The 19,978-nt window shown below is 42.9% G+C and overlaps 1 protein-coding gene across 5 annotated transcripts; it reads right to left on the reverse strand.

The window, feature by feature from the left end:
• Nucleotides 1–6,431: 6,431 nt before the first annotated feature.
• On the reverse strand, nucleotides 6,432–16,594 carry LOC115155490 (caspase-8). 5 transcript variants are annotated; one of them, XM_029702131.1, is made up of 13 exons: nucleotides 16,140–16,583; nucleotides 14,741–15,036; nucleotides 13,847–13,952; nucleotides 13,569–13,704; nucleotides 13,350–13,423; nucleotides 13,187–13,232; nucleotides 12,974–12,993; nucleotides 11,779–11,812; nucleotides 11,573–11,668; nucleotides 10,576–10,664; nucleotides 10,273–10,393; nucleotides 8,027–8,543; nucleotides 6,432–6,847 (listed from the first exon to the last, which is right to left on the reverse strand). In XM_029702131.1, exons 1-13 carry the CDS (start codon nucleotides 16,140–16,142, stop codon nucleotides 6,661–6,663), a joined length of 1,725 nt encoding a protein of 574 aa, XP_029557991.1. In that variant the 5' UTR covers nucleotides 16,143–16,583; the 3' UTR covers nucleotides 6,432–6,660. The 5 variants fall into 5 exon arrangements, 3 of the variants coding, with proteins under 3 accessions (XP_029557991.1, XP_029557990.1, XP_029557989.1); XM_029702130.1 differs by having other exon boundaries at nucleotides 12,974–13,050; nucleotides 14,741–15,024; nucleotides 16,140–16,578; XM_029702129.1 differs by having other exon boundaries at nucleotides 12,974–13,050; nucleotides 16,140–16,578.
• Between the last annotated feature and the right edge of the window lie 3,384 nt (nucleotides 16,595–19,978).

Below are 19,978 nucleotides of genomic sequence, written 5' to 3' on the forward strand. Positions count from 1 at the left end.
TATGGGATAAAAAAACCTAGCTAAAAAATGTTAGCTGACATGGGCTAGTTGATCTGGAACTTAGGCAGTGTTTTCCAAACTTGGTCCTGTGGACCCCAAAGGGTGCATGTTTAGTTTTTTGGCCTAGCACTACACAACTGATTCAAATAATCAAAACTTGATGAGTTCATTATTATTTAGTTATTTTTTTTACATTTAGGGGATATATAAGCTTTAATTTGCAGATAGATTGTGGCTTCCATCAATTACTTCATTATTTGAAAAAAGGACCATATGTATTTCAGGTAAAATAACAACCCAATGTTGATGTCCCAAGACAAATTATCTAGCAACAGCAAGGTAGCTAAATGTCCAGGAATGTTTTGACTTTCGACCTGTCCCCAAACTAATACCATTGGTTGAGGGACTGATTTAGACCAAGGGACACCAGGTGTGTACAATTGATTATCAGGTAGAACAGAAGACCGATTTAGGAAAACACTGGGATAAGATACACGAGGCTGTAAACCACAAGAGGGTGTTACTAAGATAAGATACCCGAGGCTGTTACTAAGATAAGATACACTAGAGGGTGTTACTAAGATAAGATACACTAGAGGGTGTGACTAAGATAAGATACACTAGAGGGTGTTACTTAGATAAGATACACTAGAGGGTGTTACTAAGATAAGATACACTAGAGGGTGTTACTAAGATAAGATACACTAGAGGGTGTGACTAAGATAAGATACACTAGAGGGTGTGACTAAGATAAGATACACTAGAGGGTGTTACTAAGATAAGATACCCGAGGCTGTTACTAAGATAAGATACACTAGAGGCTGTTACTAAGATAAGATACACTAGAGGGTGTTACTAAGATAAGATACACTAGAGGGTGTTACTAAGATAAGATACACTAGAGGGTGTTACTAAGATAAGATACACGAGGCTGTAAACCACTAGGCCAGGGGGAGCCAATCCTGTTCCTGGAGTGCTGCAGAGGTACTGAAGGATTTTGTTCCAACTACGTGAAACACCTGACCAACTGAGCTAATTGATCAGTTCAGTGATTAAACTCAATACACCTGGTCTTCCAGGTCAGTTAAATCAGAAACAGTAAGTGCCCGTGGCACTTCAGGACCAGGAGTTGCCTACATCATGCACTAGGCCATATAATCATTCAGGAATACATCTCGAGCAAACTGGAATTGAACTAAAACCGTGATAGGATCTGTGAGAACCAAGAAACACTTTTAAATTTAGCACCAGTCAGGTACTTAACATACAATGACATATTAAATACATAGTAATTTCTCAATGTGATCCACTTTAGAATATTCTTTATCTTGTATAAAGTAGTAATTATCTTTAGTTTATTTTTTTCCCTGATTTAGTTTTTTGTAAGATAATTGACTATGACTATACATACAAATAGCGTTTTACCGCAGACTTTTATATTGTAAGCAAAATCGGAAAACTGCAAGTCTGCTACCGGGACGTTAATGTTGCGTCACGCTAATGGTATATTGTCTAAATGTATTTGTCTGTTGCAGAAACCGGCGAATTTAGCTGAGGGAATTGCCGATTTCGTCAATTGACAACTTGATCAACAACACCCGGTTCACCAGGTCAAATAGATATTTTTCTTCCGCAGTTGTAGGTCAGATAATAGGTTAATACTGTCATCTACTGGTTGTAATGAGGAGCACGACATTACGTTTTCTAGAAAGACATTGCGGCTTTATTCCTACAGTATCATTGTTTTAATCAGTAGTGTAAAGTACTTAAGTAAAAATACTTTAAAGTACTACTTAAGTCGTTTTTTGGGGGTATCTTTACCTTACTATTTATATTTTTGACTACTTTTACTTCACTACATTCCTAGTGATAAAATATACTTATACTCCATACATTTTCCCTGACACACAAACGTACTCCTTACATTTTGGGTGTCATTGCAGGCAACTGGGTTTCCCAAACTATGGACATGTGAGAGTTTTTAATTTCCCTTGCCCTGGTCAGTATATCACTCATAGCACAAAACTCATTCAAATACCATTGATATGGTTAAAATGGGTAGTTTACGTGGGTAGTAACATTCCGTGCATAAAATCTGTTCTTGGCCTATACATTTTATGTAACCTTTATTTAACTAGGCAAGTCAGTTAAGAACAAATTCTTATTAACAATGACGGCCTACCCCGGCCAAAAGACGGAAGACGCTGGACCAATTGCGCGCCGCCCTATGGGACTCCCAATCACAGCCGGTTATGATACAGCCTGGAATCAAACCAAAGTCTGTAGTGACTGAGATGTAGTGCTTTAGACCACTGAGCCACTCGGGAGCCAACATGATTGGCTTATACATGCCTTTGTGTTCTCTAGGCAGGGGGTTTTGCAGGACATGCCGGAGCAGATGGGGGCATGTGGGGAAGCTGACTGCCCTCCTGATGGATGAATGGTGGCCCCACCAGCACAGCTGTCGTGCGGTGCCATACCTAGATAGTTTCTCCAACATGGTCAGGTGACGGGAACCTCTGTTTCTTTCTTAGGTCATCATGTCTCTGTTTCACAGCTGTTGGACGAGGCAGAGCTGAGTCAGGCAGCATCAACAAGCTACTGGAGATGGACTAGATACTTTATGCCCCACTGCTAGCAGAGGTGTACTTTGGATGGAAGGGAAGTAGTGTGTATTTGTTTTACAGCACATCTAGGTTACACTACAAATGGTCAAAACAAATGGATAGCATTACCTGGACGACTTTGTTATTACATTGTTGTAGATCACTTTTATGTGGGACTGTCAAATTGGAATAAGGTCCTTTGACATCGAGGTGATTCCTAGTGCCCACTTCCCTCTGAAAATAGGCAGCTGATGCAGCCCCTCAGATCTGAAATCAGTTCTTTGGTGACCCTCCACACCAAGGCTCTGGAGGGGGAGAAGGGCTGTGCAGAGGACAGACGTGGTATGAAACAAGAAACAGCTGGTGACATCCTAACTAATACTTCAAACTGACCAGTCTCACCCTTCAAACCCTCCCATCCGTGCTGGAGAAGGATTAGGACTTCCTCCACAGCTCGTTCCGCACGTACAAGGTGAATTAGCTTTCGCACCTGTTGGCACATAGCACCAGTCAGAACTTGGTGTTTCACATTTTGTCTGTGAAATGTACTGCAAAGAAAGTTTGAATTATTGTTGTAATAAAAACATGTTTTTTCCCCCTACTGCTCTGGGACAGTAGCTTTGAGGTGTTGCGTAGAGAACAGCTAGAAAAAAGGAGCAGGAGAGGGATCCCATGATGCATTGTAAGGTTATTCAACTATTAAACTATTGAGGTTATTCACAGTTGGGAAAGTATAGTTATTATACAGTTCCTGAGTTTTAGTGTTGACATTTAATTAAAAAAATGTATGTTTCTCAGCCCTGACAGCATGTGAGCAGTTGAACAAGATGCAGGAAAAGGTTAATAACCAAAGAAAGGCCTTTGATATAGAAATGGAAGACCTCCTCGCCAGGTTTGAGGAGATCCAGGTCAGAGGAGTGTTCTTGCTACCATTTGTTAACCTGAATTTGACTTATAGGTGGTTTGGACAATAGGATAGTTTACCTCTGAAGTTACTGAGTGTGTGGGGTTTTCTAGGTACTAGCTGAAGATCTGATAGAGGATGTAACCTTCAGTTTGTTGAGAGCAACTCTTCACCAGACACGACAGGAACTGGACATAGTTGTTACGATACTGCTATTCTATATATCCTCTTCATGCAGAGCAAGTGTCATTGGAGTCTCCGCTCAAACCTGGAGTCTCAGCCATCACTAGCAGGTTTGAGCAATCTTCTTCTTGTGACAGACCTGTCATATGTCTGACTTTGAGAAAAATGCACACCGGCTTGGGCCAAGACGCATTTCACACAAGAAGCAAGAGAGCCATAGTGCAACTCATGACCGCACCAATAAATGTTTGAACGTCACTTTGTTTTATTCTTGATATGTCAAAGAATTTGTGTTAAATGTGTTGTATGACATGCCGTGTTGTGCCAAGGATTACACCGATGTGTCGTAACCGCAACAAACTTATCAACATTGAATGAAAATTGCATTTATTGATTTAGGAAGTCAACGTACAAGGGGATAAGAATTTTATAATATAGAAGAAGAAAAAAAAATGGTAAACAAGTTGCGTAATAAGTGCTCTTCAGTTCACTTGTTATTGCTTCTCCTTTACAACATTTAAAAATACCTTTTAAAAGATGCAATATGCAGAAATCACTCTACCATTTCCTGGTTGCTAAAATTCTAATAGTTTGCCTAATTTCAGTTTGGGACAAAAAACACCAAGTATAGTGTAGAGAATCATTGTACCATCTAAACCGCTGTGAATTATATTTTCCATAACCAAAAATATTGTATTTTCAGGTGTTTGAAACTGGTGTACAAAACCGATGTAAACATTTTTTTTAAAGCATAGAAATAATCCACATAGAACTGATCTACTGCTTCATAGACTTGCTTTCAATGAGAATGACAGATCTATAACTCAAATGTAATGTGAATTTGGCCAAAAGGTTTCATATTGCCGCATTAAAAAAATGTCCTACAATTTTCTATTTACAGTTCTTTGGATATATTTCTACCGAATTCCATTTTGTATACAGTACCTGTCAAAGGTTTGGACACACCTACTCATTCAAGGGTTTTTCTTTATTTTTACTATTTTCTACATTGTAGAATAATAGTGAAGACATCAAAACTATGAAATAACATATATGGAATCATGTAGTAACCAGTAGGCTGCAAAGAATATAAAAGGAGAGATAACAAACATATTTTCCAGGGTTTGTGAAAATATTGCTCTGTGTAGGATTTAACCCCAGCTCCAACATTCCAAAAAGGTCATGTTAAATTAAACAGCTCCTCAATATTTACACGTCTCTGTGAGATTTAAACTTTGCACAAACAAGACTACCTAAATTGATAGCAGAGCCGAGTAGAGCAATGACTACTGTGTGTGTTATTTTGTCTTGACTTGCCACTCTGACAGCAGGGCCATGTTTTGACATGCCAGTCAGATTATGCAGAATTACCATTTCTCCTTCTCCTTGCCTGAAAATTAGATGAGCAACCTGTTTTTCTGATTGTGAAACATGGTTTAAAACTCTCCTAATGTTCTAATGGCCCCTTCTGTTGCCATCTGCACCACAAAGGTGAAAAATCACATTAAGCCTCAGTACAAGAACAAGTAGCAAGTCACAATCTAGATATATACAGTACCAGTCAAAAGTTTGGACACACCTGCTCATTCAAGGGTTTTTCTTTATTTTTACTGTTTTCTACATTATAGAAAGACAGTAAAGACATCAAAACTATGAAATAACATATATGGAATAATATAGTAACCAAAAAAGTGTTAAACAAATCAAAATATATTTTATATTCTTCAAAGTAGCCACCCTTTGCCTTGATGACAGCTTTGCACACTCTTGGCATTCTCTCAACCAGCTTCACCTGGAATTATTTTGGGTCATTGTCCTGTTGAAAAACAAATGATAGTCCCACTAAGCACAAACCAGATGGGATGGCGTATCACTGCAGAATGCTGTGGTAGCCATGCTGGTTAAGTGTGCCTTGAATTCTAAATAAAACCAAACATTTTAAATTTGGACTCATCAGACCAAAGGACAGATTTCCACCGGTCTAATGTCCATTGCTCGTGTTTCTTTAGTAGTGGTTTCTTTGCAGCAATCAACCATGAAGGCCTGATTCACAGTCTCCTCTGAACAGTTGATGTTGAGATGTGTCTGTTACTTGAACTCTGTGAAGCATTTATTTGGGCTGCAATCTGAGGTGCAGGTAACTCTAAGGAACTTATCCTCTGCAGTAGAAGTACCTCTGGGTCTTCCTTTCCTGTGGCGGTCCTCATGAAACCCAGTTTCATCATAGCGCTTAATGGTTTTTGCGACTGCACTTGAAGAAACTTTAAAAGTTCTTGAAATGTTCCATATTGACTGACATTCATGTCTTAAAGTAATGGACTGACGTTTCTCTTTGCTTATTTGAGCTGTTCTTGCCATAATATGGACTTGGTCTTTTACCAAATAGGGCCATCTTCTGTATACCACCCCTACCTTGTCACAACACAACTGATTGGCTCAAACGCATTAATAAGGAAAGACATTTCACAAATTAACTTTTAACAAGGCACACCTGTTAATTTTAATGCATTCCAAGTGACAACCTCATGAAGCTGGTTGAGAGAATGCCAAGTGTGTGCAAAGCTGTCATCAAGGAAAAGGGTGGCTACTTTGAAGAATCTCAAATATAACATATATTTTGATTTGTATAACACATTTTTGGCTACTACATGATTCCATATATGTTATTTTAATAGTTTTGATGTCTTCACTATTATTCTACAATGTAGAAAACAGTAAAAATAAAGAAAAACCCTGGAATGAGTTGGTGTGTCCAAACCTTTGACTGGTACTGTAAATAAAACAGAGCGAGATATATAAAAAAAAAACTGTAAACCTGCACCTTCTACCTGAGTGATCCCAGAGGGTGTATATATTGTTGGTGAGTCTACACATGTAGTGTCTGAATCAGTCCCTGATTTGGTGGGAAAGTATAAGGACCAGATTTAAACCCCTCTGCTCTAGTGCTCTCAAGCCAATATTTGTGGCTCACGTAGTCTGGGAGGTGTAGTCTGGGAGGTGTAGTCTGGGAGGAGGGTCTTTTGGGATGGGAAAGACCAGCCTCTTCCTGAGTGAGTATGCAGGCTGGGGCATCTGCTTCCTGGTGCCATGGTTATCACTCCTATTGCTGACATCATCGTTCACCTTGGTCAGGATGGACAGCAAGTCATACCCACTGGACAGAGAAAGAACAATGAGAGGAAATTCAATCTGATAATAATTTACCAACCATACGCTGACATCTGTATGTCATAGTCCAGTGTTTATGGATGTTTTCAAAGAGGATGTCAGAATGACACAATATAAAGAAACCAAGCACATCTGAGCACTAACCTGGGAACCATGTTGATGAGGTTCTGGCACTGACCTGGGAACCATGTTGATGAGGTTCCGGCACTGACCTGGGAACCATGTTTATCAGGTTCCGGCACAAACCTGGGAACCATGTTGATGAGGTTCTGGCACTAACCTGGGAACCATGTTGATCAGGTTCCGGCACAAACCTGGGAACCATGTTGATGAGGTTCTGTCACTAACCTGGGAGCCATGTTGATGAGGTTCCGGCACTAACCTGGGAGCCATGTTGTTGAGGTTCTGGAACTAACCTGGGAGCCATGTTGATGAGGTTCCGGCACTAACCTGGGAACCATGTTGTTGAGGTTCCGGCACTAACCTGGGAGCCATGTTGATGAGGTTCCGGCACTAACCTGGGAACCATGTTGTTGAGGTTCCGGCACTAACCTGGGAGCCATGTTGATGAGGTTCCGGCACTAACCTGGGAACCATGTTGATGAGGTTCCGGCACTAACCTGGGAGCCATGTTGATCAGGTTCCGGCACAAACCTGGGAACCATGTTGATGAGGTTCTGGCACTAACCTGGGAACCATGTTGATCAGGTTCTGGCACTAACCTGGGAACCATGTTGATGAGGTTCTGGCACTAACCTGGGAGCCATGATGATGAGGTTCTGGCACTAACCTGGGAGCCATGTTGTTGAGGTTCTGGCACTAACCTGGGGAACCATGTTGATGAGGTTCTGTCACTAACCTGGGAGCCATGTTGATGAGGTTCTGTCACTAACCTGGGAGCCATGTTGATGAGGTTCCGGCACTAACCTGGGAACCATGTTGATGAGGTTCCGGAACTAACCTGGGAGCCATGTTGATGAGGTTCTGGCACTAACCTGGGAACCATGTTGATGAGGTTCCGGCACTAACCTGGGAGCCATGTTGATGAGGTTCTGTCACTAACCTGGGAGCCATGTTGATGAGGTTCTGTCACTAACCTGGGAGGCATGTTGATGAGGTTCTGTCACTAACCTGGGAGCCATGTTGATGAGGTTCTGGCACTAACCTGGGAACCATGTTGATGAGGTTCTGGCACAACGACTGGATGAACCAAGTGCCCTTACTCATGTCTCTGAAAGAGGCAAAGTGAGGGACAGTGGCCATGCCCAGAAGGAAGTCGGCATCAGAGGGAATGGAGTCTCTGGGTACCACTGCATCAGTGCAGATAGAGCTGGTGGTAGTAGAGCCATCAGCGCCTGGGCAATCAGACTGGATGAACACTGGCTGTTGTTCCTTGATGCCCTGACAGGCCTGGATAAAGAACAGCTTGGGCTTTCCCCTCAGTGAGCTGCACTCCAGTCCAGAGAAGGGCTCTGTGAGCTCCCTGACTCTGACCTTCAGCCCGTCTACCCCATAAACACCTCCCTCCAGCCCGTGGCTCAGAACGCAGCACACCAGGCAGTCCATCTGGCTGTGGTCACGGCTGCAGAGCTCCGCAACTAGAGACAGTAACTGCTCCCGGCTGCAGTCTGGCTCAATCTGCGTCTCAAAGCCCAGCCACTCAAACACACTCACCAAACTCCCTGAGACACAAACACATAGAGGTACATGGGGATTGTGATTTAGGCCTGGTTCTACAAAAGCAAACGACTTAAAAGTATTTCACTATTTCAAGAATAACATGTACAGTTGAAGTAGGACGTCTACATACACCTAAGCCAAATACATTCAAACTCAGTTTTTCACAATTTCTGACATTTAATCCTAGTAAAAATTCCCTGTCTTAGGTCAGTTAGGACCACTTTATTTCAAGAATGTGAAATGTCAGAATAATAGTAGAGAGAATGATTTATTTCAGCTTTTATTTCTTTCATCACATTCCAAGTGGGTCAGAAGTGTACATGCACTCAATTAGTATTTGGTGGCATTGCCTTTAAATTGTTTAACTTGGGTTAAACGTGTTGGGTAGCCTTCCACAAGCTTCCCACAATAAGTTGGGTGAATTTTGGCCCATTCCTCCTGACAGAGCTGGTGTAACTGAGTCAGGTTTGTAGGCCTCCTTGCTCGCACACGCTTTTTCAGTTCTGCTCACAAATTTTCTAAGGGATTGAGGTCAGGGCTTTGCGATGGCCACTCCAATACCTTGACTTTGTTGTCCTTAAGCCATTTTGCCACAACTTTGGAAGTATGCTCGGGGTCATTGTCCATTTGGAAGACACATTTGCGACCAAGCTTTAACTTCCTGACTGATGTCTTGAGATGTTGCTTCAATATATCCACATCATTTTCCTCCTCAGGATGCCATCTATTTTGTGAAGTGCACCAGTCCCTCCTGCAGCAAAGCACCCCCACAACATGATGCTGCCACCCCCGTGCTTCACGGTTGGGATGGTGTTCTTTGGCTTGCAAGCCTCCCCCTTTTTCCTCCAAACATAACGATGGTCATTATGGCCAAACAGTTCAATTTTTGTTTCATCAGACCAGAGGACATTTCTCCAAAAAGTACGATCTTTGTCCCCATTTGCAGTTGCAAACCGTAGTCTGGCTTTTTTATGGCGGTTTTGGAGTAGTGGCTTCTTCCTTGCTGAGCGGCCTTTCAGGTTATGTCGATATAGGACTCGTTTTACTGTGGATATAGATACTTTGTACCTGTTTCCTCCAGCATCTTCACAAGGTCCTTTGCTGTTGTTCTGGGATTGATTTTCACCTTTCGCACCAAAGTACGTTCATCTCTAGGAGACAGAACGCGTCTCCTTCCTGAGCGGTATGACGGCTGCATGGTCCCATGGTGTTTATACTTGCGTACTATTGTTTGTACAGATGAACGTGGTACCTTCAGGCGTTTGGAAATTGCTCTTAAGGATGAACCAGACTTGTGGAGGTCTACAATTATTTTTGTGAGGTCTTGGCTGATTTATTTTGATTTTTGCATGATGTCAAGCAAAGAGGCACTGAGTTTGAAGTTAGGCCTTGAAATACATCCACAGGTATACCTCCAATTGACTCAAATGATGTCAATTAGCCATTACATAATTTTCTGGAATTTTCCAAGCTGTTTAAAGGCACAGTCAACTTAGCGTATGTAAACTTCTGACCCACTGGAATTGTGATACAGTGAATTATAAGTGAAATAATCTGTCCGTAAACAATTGTTAGAAAAATGACTTGTGTCATGCACAAAGTAGATGTCCTAACCGACTTGCCAAAACTATAGTTTGTTAACAAGACATTTGTGGAGTGGTTGAAAAACGAGTTTTAATGACTCCAACCTAAGTGTATGTAAACTTCTGACTTCAACTGTAAATATCTTACTTTCATCAACCTGTGTTCCCTCTCTATTGCTTAGGAGTTTTGGAGAATTTCTGAAGTTGTAGTTGTTAATTATCAGACAGTAACCTCTCTTTCTTCCTGTCATAGCATATTCTCCCACGTCCTACAGAAAGAAAACATGCATAAATAATTCATAAATCCAGTTAAGGACAGCATCATCCATAATCCCCAAAACTGCTACTGTACCTCAAATAATCTATACAATACCCAGTCAGTTTTCAGTAAAAGCATGGACTGACAAGACTTTGTCAATGCTCATTTAAAAAAGGTCAGTATCAGAGAGACCTCTTTTGTGGTGTTTCCTGTCTGACGATTTGCAGGGTCAAAGTTCTTATTGTGTCCACATGAGGGTATGGATGAAACATGGTGATTCTCTATGGGAGAGAAGACATGGATCAGGTAAGAATGAATCAATGATATGGCTAACAGTTAACAGTGATGCCGATGAGCCAACAGAGAGAGTAGGAGAGAGGACAGTCTACAGGCTCCTTTTGTATGCTGAACAAAAATATGAAATGCAAAAATGCAACAATTTAAACGATTTTACTGAGTTACAGTTCATATAAGTCAATTGAAATACATTTATTAGGCCCTAAACTATGGATTTCACATGATTGGGCAGGGGCACAGCCAGGAGCCAAACCCACCCAAAGAGAATGCGTTTTCCCCCACAAAATGGCTTCATTAAAGGCAGAAATACTCCTCCATTTCATCAGCTGTCCGGAAGGTTGGTCTCAGATGATCCCGCAGGTGAAGAAGCCGGATGTGGAGGTTCTGGGCTGGCATGGTTACACATGGTCTGCGGTTGTGAGGCTGGTTGAACGTACTGCTAAATTCTCTAAGATGGCGTTAGAGGCGGCTTATGGTAGAGAAATGAACATTCAGTTCCCTGGCAACAGCTCTGGGGAACATTCCTGCAGTCAGCATGCCAATTGCACACTCCCTAAAAACTTGAGACATCTGTGGCATTGTGTTGTGTGACAAACTGCACATTTTAGAGTGTCCTTTTATTGTCCCCAACACAAGGTGCACCTGTACTTGCTGTTTAATCAGCTTCTTGATATGCTACACCTGCCAGGTGGATGGATTATTTTGGCAAAGGAGAAATGCTCACGAACAGGGATGTCAACAAATTTCTGCACAAAATTTGAGAGAAATAAGCTTTTTGTGTCTATGGAACATTTCTGGGATCTTTTATTTTAGTTCATGAAACCAACACTTTACATGTTGCATTTATATATTTTTTCAGTATAGATTGGCATTCTAAATGATATGAACTGACCTTGGCTGAGAGCAGCATTGTTGTCCCCACTGGTACTTAGGAGAGCCAGCCTATGTGAAAGTACTGCTTCCGCTGTATCTGAGACCCTCCGAACATCTGGTGTGTGAGCAGACCAAGATGACACAACAAAGGTTTTGTGAGTTCTGTACTGTACTCCAATACAGAGAAAATGTGCTGAGCCACACCTTGTTCAGTGTGGGACTCACCCAGAGAGGTGTCAGCTGGATTCAGAGTGGACACCTGTGGAAGGAAGTAGAGGGAATAATTAGTGACTACACAGACATGAGGGATGGCCGTAGCCTCTGATGTAACGTGGTGTGTTCCGGTAGGTCCAATGCAGCATAAATAAGTGTGTCTCAAAACCTGGACTGAACATTAGACACTGACCTCAGTTGAAGGCTGTGAACCTGAACATTAGACACTGACCTCAGTTGAAGGCTGTGAAGCTGAACATTAGACACTGACCTCAGTTGAAGGCTGTGAAGCTGAACATTAGACACTGACCTCAGTTGAAGGCTGTGAAGCTGAACATTAGACACTGACCTCAGTTGAAGGCTGTGAACCTGAACATTAGACACTGACCTCAGTTGAAGGCTGTGAACCTGAACATTAGACACTGACCTCAGTTGAAGGCTGTGAAGCTGAACATTAGACACTGACCTCAGTTGAAGGCTGTGAAGCTGAACATTAGACACTGACCTCAGTTGAAGGCTGTGAAGCTGAACATTAGACACTGACCTCAGTTGAAGGCTGTGAACCTGAACATTAGACACTGACCTCAGTTGAAGGCTGTGAAGCTGAACATTAGACACTGACCTCAGTTGAAGGCTGTGAACCTGAACATTAGACACTGACCTCAGTTGAAGGCTGTCAACCTGAACATTAGACACTGACCTCAGTTGAAGGCTGTGAAGCTGAACATTAGACACTGACCTCAGTTGAAGGCTGTGAAGCTGAACATTAGTCACTGACCTCAGTTGAAGGCTGTGAACCTGAACATTAGACACTGACCTCAGTTGAAGGCTGTGAACCTGAACATTAGACACTGACCTCAGTTGAAGGCTGTGAACCTGAACATTAGACACTGACCTCAGTTGAAGGCTGTGAACCTGAACATTAGACACTGACCTCAGTTGAAGGCTGTGAACCTGAACATTAGACACTGACCTCAGTTGAAGGCTGTGAAGCTGAACATTAGACACTGACCTCAGTTGAAGGCTGTGAAGCTGAACATTAGACACTGACCTCAGTTGAAGGCTGTGAAGCTGAACATTAGACACTGACCTCAGTTGAAGGCTGTGAAGCTGAACATTAGACACTGACCTCAGTTGAAGGCTGTGAAGCTGAACATTAGACACTGACCTCAGTTGAAGGCTGTGAAGCTGAACATTAGACACTGACCTCAGTTGAAGGCTGTGAAGCTGAAGAGAAGTACGAAGAGGGAAAGAACATCGTGTCAGAATGTCCACGTTGTTCGACTAAGACAAACAGGAATATAAATGGACACGTTTTAGCAAATTAAATAAAAGTTTAAATGAAAAATAAAATAAAAAAATAAAAGGTTTTATAACATATTGAAGAAGATTTGACATCTACTGTAGTCATAGTTCCTACCTGATGGTCCACATGACACATGTCTCCTTGGAAGCATGGCGACAGCCTGATGGAAAATAATAGTCATGACATTCTGTGATGATAATCAAGATGGAAACTGAGAAATGTCCATAAGGACTAGCGGATATCAAGATAATGTAAGAAATAAATCATTCTCTGTTACCTGGTTTTCTGGAAGACATGCAGAAGAAGACCTTGGTCTTAACAATCCCACCCCTGTTTTTTGGGTTACTGGCCCTGATTGAATATAGTATTGCATAACACATCTGAGTCATACTACTGTGCTAAATCATTGACAGGCAATGAATAGGATTGTTCAGCCAGTCAGTACTTTACTAGGGAAATGAATTTGTTAGTCACCCACAGAAACTGAAACACTTACCCTGCTGTGTCTTAAACTGGTTGATTCTTGTTTTCAACATGGGGCAGACACTTCCAAACATACTTTCAACAATGTTTAGTTTTATGACGCTCAAAATATCCACTTTCTCCATTTCCAGGAATACTTGCAAGGTAGTCTTAAATAGAGCAAAATGTGTAACATCAGTTGGTCCATCAAGATTAAGCATTCTTTCTACTCATATTTCACTAAATAATATAAAAGTTATTCCCTATTCTGGACAACACATGTTGAATTTCTGACTGTTTTGACATACTCACCACGTTGTCCTCCAGGATCCTACGAGGGAGTGTGTTAATCAATAGGAACTTAATCTCTCTCAACTCGTCTTCAGTGGTGTTCTCTGACAAGTCATACAGCAGCTTTCTGCAGATGGTGGAATACAATGACTCATACCCTTTTCAGAAAACATCATATTACAGTACAGTATTCTGTATGTGGGAAACAGTAAGACAACAACATGAGTGTTTATATTCGTGTTATAAATGGCAAGTTCTACTTATCGATATTCATTTGTGGGGAAAGCTGTTGTATGCATTCAGATGTCGTAAATTAGGCCAATACAGTGGTGTAAAGTACTATAGTAAAAAATACTTTAAAGTACTACTTAAGTCATTTTGGGGGGTATCTGTACTTTACTATTTATATTTCTGACAACTTTTACTTTTACTTCACTACATTCCTAAAAAAAAGAATGTACTTTTTATGCCATACATTTTCCCTGACACCCAAACGTATTCGTTACAATTTCAATAATTAGCAGTACAGGAAAATGGTCCAATTCACACACTTATCAAGAGAACATCCCTGGTCATCTCTACTGCCTCTGATCTGGTGGACTCACTAAACACAAATGCTTAGTTTGTAAATTATGTTTGATTGTCCCCCTGGCTGTCAAAAATAAATAAAAATAAGTAAATTGTGCCGTCTGCTTTGCTTAATATAAGGAATTTGATATGTAGCATTTACTTTTACTCAAGTATGACGATTGAGTACTTTTCCCACCACTGTACTTAAGTACATTTAAAACCAGATAATTTTAGACTTTTACTCAAGTAGTATTTTACTGGATTACTTTTACTTATTAAGGTATCTTTAATTTTACTCAAGTGTGACAATTAAGTACTTTTTCTACCTCTGGCCTATATATTCACCTATAAGGAGAGATGAGGCTACTGGTTGTTGGAAGCTGGTTGTTGAGACCAAGCTCTCGCATCAAGCTGTGGCGCTGGATGGTGCATAGTAGATCAGCGAGCAAGTAAGGCTGATCGGGGGTTAACAGTTCTTGGTCCGTCAGAAGAGAGAAGAGTTTACTTGCTGTGGGCACTGAGCTACAGTCTTTCTCAAGCAGATCTTTGCAAAGAAATGCAAGTGCTTGTACTTCTTCACTGCTCAGGGCTTGTTCCACCTGCAATAGCAGCCTTTGGAAATCCATCTCCTGTCGCAAAACCAATATAATGAAAACCAACATGATCATTATGTTTGATATTTATACAATAAATACATATTGTTAATTTACAATCTCAGCACATGGTAATAATATGTTGTCAGTTGAAAATATCTATCAAGTGTGTAATAAATACAGGCCTATGAATAGACCTCTTGAATAGTGCAGCAACTTTCAACCAGGGGGCTGGGGACCCCAAGGTACCTCACTTTCAACCAGGGGGCTGGGGACCACAAGGTACCTCACTTTCAACCAGGGGGCTGGGGACCAAACCAGGGGGCTGGGGACCCCAAGGTACCTCACTTTCAACCAGGGGGCTGGGGACCCCTAGGTACCTCACTTTCAACCAGGGGGCTGGGGACCCCAACCAGGGGGCTGGGAACCAAACCAGGGGGCTGGGGACCAAAGGTACCTCACTTTCAACCAGGGGGCTGGGGACCAAACCAGGGGGCTGGGGACCAAACCAGGGGGCTGGGGACCAAAGGTACCTCACTTTCAACCAGGGGGCTGGGGACCCAAACCAGGGGGCTGGGGACCCCAAGGTACCTCACTTTAAACCAATGGGCTGGGGACCCCTAGCTACCTCACTTTCAACCAATGGGCTGGGGACCCCTAGCTACCTCACTTTAAACCAATGGGCTGGGGACCCCTAGCTACCTCACTTTCAACCAGGGGGCTGGGTATAGGGGCAATAATCACCTCACATTGTATAGAAGAGCAGGTGCTTAAGACATTTTGTCTAAGATTAGGCTCACATAATTATATGGAACTGTAATATATATGTATCTATTGTTAAATATCCATATGTATAATTATTAAATCAAATGTATTTATATAGCCCTTCGTACATCAGCTGATATCTCAAAGTGCTGTACAGAAACCCAGCCTAAAACCCCCAAACAGCAAGCAATGCATGTGAAAGAAGCACGGTGGCTAGGAAAAACTCCCTGGGAAAAAGGGAGTTTTAGGCTAAACTATGTATGAGAATCCATGGCTGTCCAATAAAAATGTGTTCACTGTAGAGATAGACTATGCAGTGTAGAAACCATTTCTACTGTTAATTCGAACAAATGCCCCCCTAAAACAAGTAATGGAAAGTGTCCTACCATTAGGTAACCTGTGCGTTTGATGTTTTAAATGTGCGTCAGATATCTCACATCCACATAGGCCTGCCGATAGGTTTGGAGGGGAAACAAAGTAGGCTACAGGAATATCAATGTTTCCCAAAGATCCGGTATTCTTCACGATGACAACCACAAGTCATTTTAGTTGATCAACAACTTGAAGTCCTTCGGAATTTAACGTACTGTAGGCAACACAGTGGCGAAAACACAAGTACAGTACTGTCGTACTGCGCGCTTTCCAACTACGAAGGTACATTTCTTGAAGATGTGTGCGCTTGCTAGCTTGGCTGTTTCAAACTCATAAAAGACACCCTTGTCCACCCACCCTCGGCCTAATGCTTTGGGGGAATCCCCGCTGCAATATTTGTCGTCGGTCCAAATGATTAGCTAAGCAAGGGAAGTTTGCAACGTAAGCCCCTTAGGCCTAGTTTTTAATGGAGTTTGCGAGTAATTATGTGTACAATTATGTTCACTTCGGGACCTGAAACGCCGCCAAAACTTAAAACCTCAAAGTCAATATGGAGAAGTCAACATACAAGTGTAAGTAAAAACAAATGTAAATAAGTTACAAATTATGCTACAAACACGTATCGTAAAAGTAATTTGTTTTTGTTTGGTCCGTTTTTGGAAAATGTAGAAATAAAAAATGTTCCTTCTTTAGAAGTTCTAGCTAGGCAGGCTAATTAATTTGCTAGCTATCATACAGTAGGTGTATATTAATAATTATATAGTTAATATAAGTAGACATGCAATCATAATTGAGTGTAGCGCATATGAAGCACCCACAAGCTACCAGTGGCTGAAACCACTAGTGATGGGTCTTTCGAGCCGGCTCGCATATCAGAAGAGCGGAATCTATTTATAAAAATATTTAAAACATTAAGATATTGTTAGGGTTGAACTGGCTATTTGTATGCATAACTTATATAATATACTGGGGAAGCTATGCTAAGTACATAAACTACGAGTAAATCAACTGTTGAAGACAAGAAGAACTACAACCGGCAACAGGAAGTGCGTCACGACGCTGGGACCAGCCTGCACGCCGACGTTAGGAGGAGCAAGTTTAAACCACGCTCCTCCTCCCTCTGAGGCCAGCATTGAGCGGGAACTATCTCTGTCAGTATAAAAGAGAACAATAGGATGTGTCGTTCTCTTCTCTGTTTGCCCTGCGAGGTAAAACAGCGAGACCGTATATATACGAACCACACATATACCACGCACGTGTTTGCATTAATTAAAGTACAGCTAAATCAGAAGTTACTATGTGCTGACTATTTTGTTCTGTTACCAGAAACGAACTGTCGCAACATTAACAATATGAATAATCAAAAGATTTAAATGAATAGAATTAAGTAATTAAAAGAACGAAGAAAAAAATTATAGGCCCTATGTCACGACTTCCACCGAAGGTGGCTCCTCTCCCTGTTCAGGTGGTGCTCGGCGGTCGTCGTCGCCGGTCTACTAGCTGCCACTGACCCTTTTTTCTTTTTCGTTTAGTCTGGTCTGTTTTGGTTGGGCACCTGTTCCTTGTTTGGGTTGATTAGTGTCGGTATTTATTTTCTCTCCACCCGCTTTGTGTCGTGTGGGTTTATTTTTGTTTCCCTGTTTTATGTTGGGTGACGTTATTTTGTTCATCATTTTTTCCATTCAGGTTATGTCCTTTAGATTTCGTTCTTCTGGTCGTTTTTGGACTGTGTATTTTTGGTCCGGTGCCTGTATGTTTTTTGATGGACTTTATTAAACTCTTGTTATTGGAATTATCTTCTCTCCTGCGCCTGACTCCTACACCCATCTCTCGTAGAGAGACGTTACAGAAACCCGCACCACAATTATGGAGTCAGCAGGAGCAGATGCGCCTTCCCCATCTATGGAGGAGCGTGTAAATCAACATACGGCCGTTCTCCACCAGTTAGGAACGGCTATGGATCAGGTACTGTCGAGACTGGAGAGATGGGAGAGGAGTGGTACCTCTACACCATCATCCGCCACTCTTCAGCCTGCTCCACCACCCTCTCCAACGGTATCCAGTTCCAGCGGGATTCGACTCGCGCTCCCGAGGGAGTACGATGGAGCGGGTACAAGGGGTTCCTGCTTCAATTACAACTTTACATGGCGACTGTTCGTCCAACTCCTTCGGGAGAGGAGAGTGTTAACGCCCTTGTCTCCTGCCTTTCAGGGAGAGCCCTGGAGTGGGCCAACGCCATTTGGGAGGGCCCAGACTCAGTGAGGCAGGATTACCCAGAGTTCACCCGCCGCTTCCGGGCTGTGTTCGACCATCCACCTGAAGGTAGAGCGGCGGGTGAACGTCTGTTTCATCTGAGGCAGGAGACGAGGAGCGCACAGGACTTCGCGCTGGAGTTCCGGACCCTGGCTGCAGGCGCGGGGTGGAATGAGAGGGCCCTGATAGACCATTATAGGTGTAGCCTACGAGAGGACGTCCGCAGGGAGCTAGCCTGTCGGGACACCTCCCTTACGTTGGACCAGCTCATAGACATGTCCATTCGACTGGACAACTTGCTGGCTGCCCGTGGGCATCCTGATCGGGTCCTGCTCGTTTCACTTCCCAGCCCACCTGCTCCGATTCCCATGGAATTGGGAAGTACTGCAGCTAGGCTGACCGGAGGAGGAGCTTTCTCCTGCACCAGTTGTGGTCGCAGAGGACACACTGCTGACCGGTGCTGGAGGAGCTCGTCAGGGAGTCGAGAGGGCAGGCAGAGCGCTGCTCGAACACCCCAGGTGAGTCCGCACCAGACTCACCCAGAGCTCCCTGTTGGTAATATGTATGTGTATGTTTCCTTTCCTGAATTTTCCCCTCACTCCCAGCATAAGGCACTAGTAGATTCAGGTGCAGCAGGGAGTTTTATTGATCGTGGGTTCGCTAATAGGTTAAGGATTCCCTTGGTTCAGTTGGACCAACCCTTCTCCGTGCACGCCTTAGATAGTCAACCACTAGGGTCAGGGCTGGTCAGGGAGGCCACGGTTCCACTGGACATGGTGACGCTAGGGGGCCATGAGGAGCGGATTAGTCTCTTCCTCATTGATTCTCCTGCGTTTCCAGTGGTGCTGGGGTTTCCCTAGTTGGCTGATCACAATCCTAAAATTTCCTGGACAATCCTAAAATTTCCTGGAGACGGGGCTCTAGAGGGGTGGTCAGAGGTGTGCCCGTTTAGGTGTTTCCATCGGTGCGATGACGGTGGAGAGTCCATACCAAGTCTCCACAGTGCGCATTCCCTCCGAATATGCCGATTTGGCTATCGCTTTCAGTAAAAAGAAGGCGACCCAATTACCACCACATCGACGAAGGGATTGTGCGATAGACCTCCAGGTTAATGCTGCACTTCCTAAGAGTCACGTGTATCCCTTGTCACAGGAAGAGACAGTGGCTATAGAGACATGTATCACTGAATCTCTGAGACAGGGATACATTCGGCCATCCATGTCACCCGTCTCCTCGAGTTTCTTTTTTGTGAAGAAGAAGGATTGAGGTCTGCGTCCGTGTATTGACTATCGAGGTCTAAATTCTATTACAGTGGGCTTCAGTTACCCACTACCTCTCATTGCCACGGCGGTGGAGTCATTTCACGGAGCACGCTTCTTCACAAAACTGGATCTCAGGAGCGCATATAACTGGGTGCGTATCCGAAATGGAGATGAGTGGAAAACCGCGTTTAGTACCACATCGTGCCACTATGAGTACCTCGTCATGCCGTATGGGTTGATGAATGCTCCAGCAGTTTTCCAATCCTTTGTAGACGAGATTCTCAGGGACTTGCACGGACAGGGTGTGGTGGTCTACATCGATGACATTCTGATCTATT

The sequence above is a fragment of the Salmo trutta genome, chromosome 20 (assembly GCF_901001165.1).
Source record: "Salmo trutta chromosome 20, fSalTru1.1, whole genome shotgun sequence".
Lineage (NCBI taxonomy): Eukaryota > Metazoa > Chordata > Actinopteri > Salmoniformes > Salmonidae > Salmo > Salmo trutta.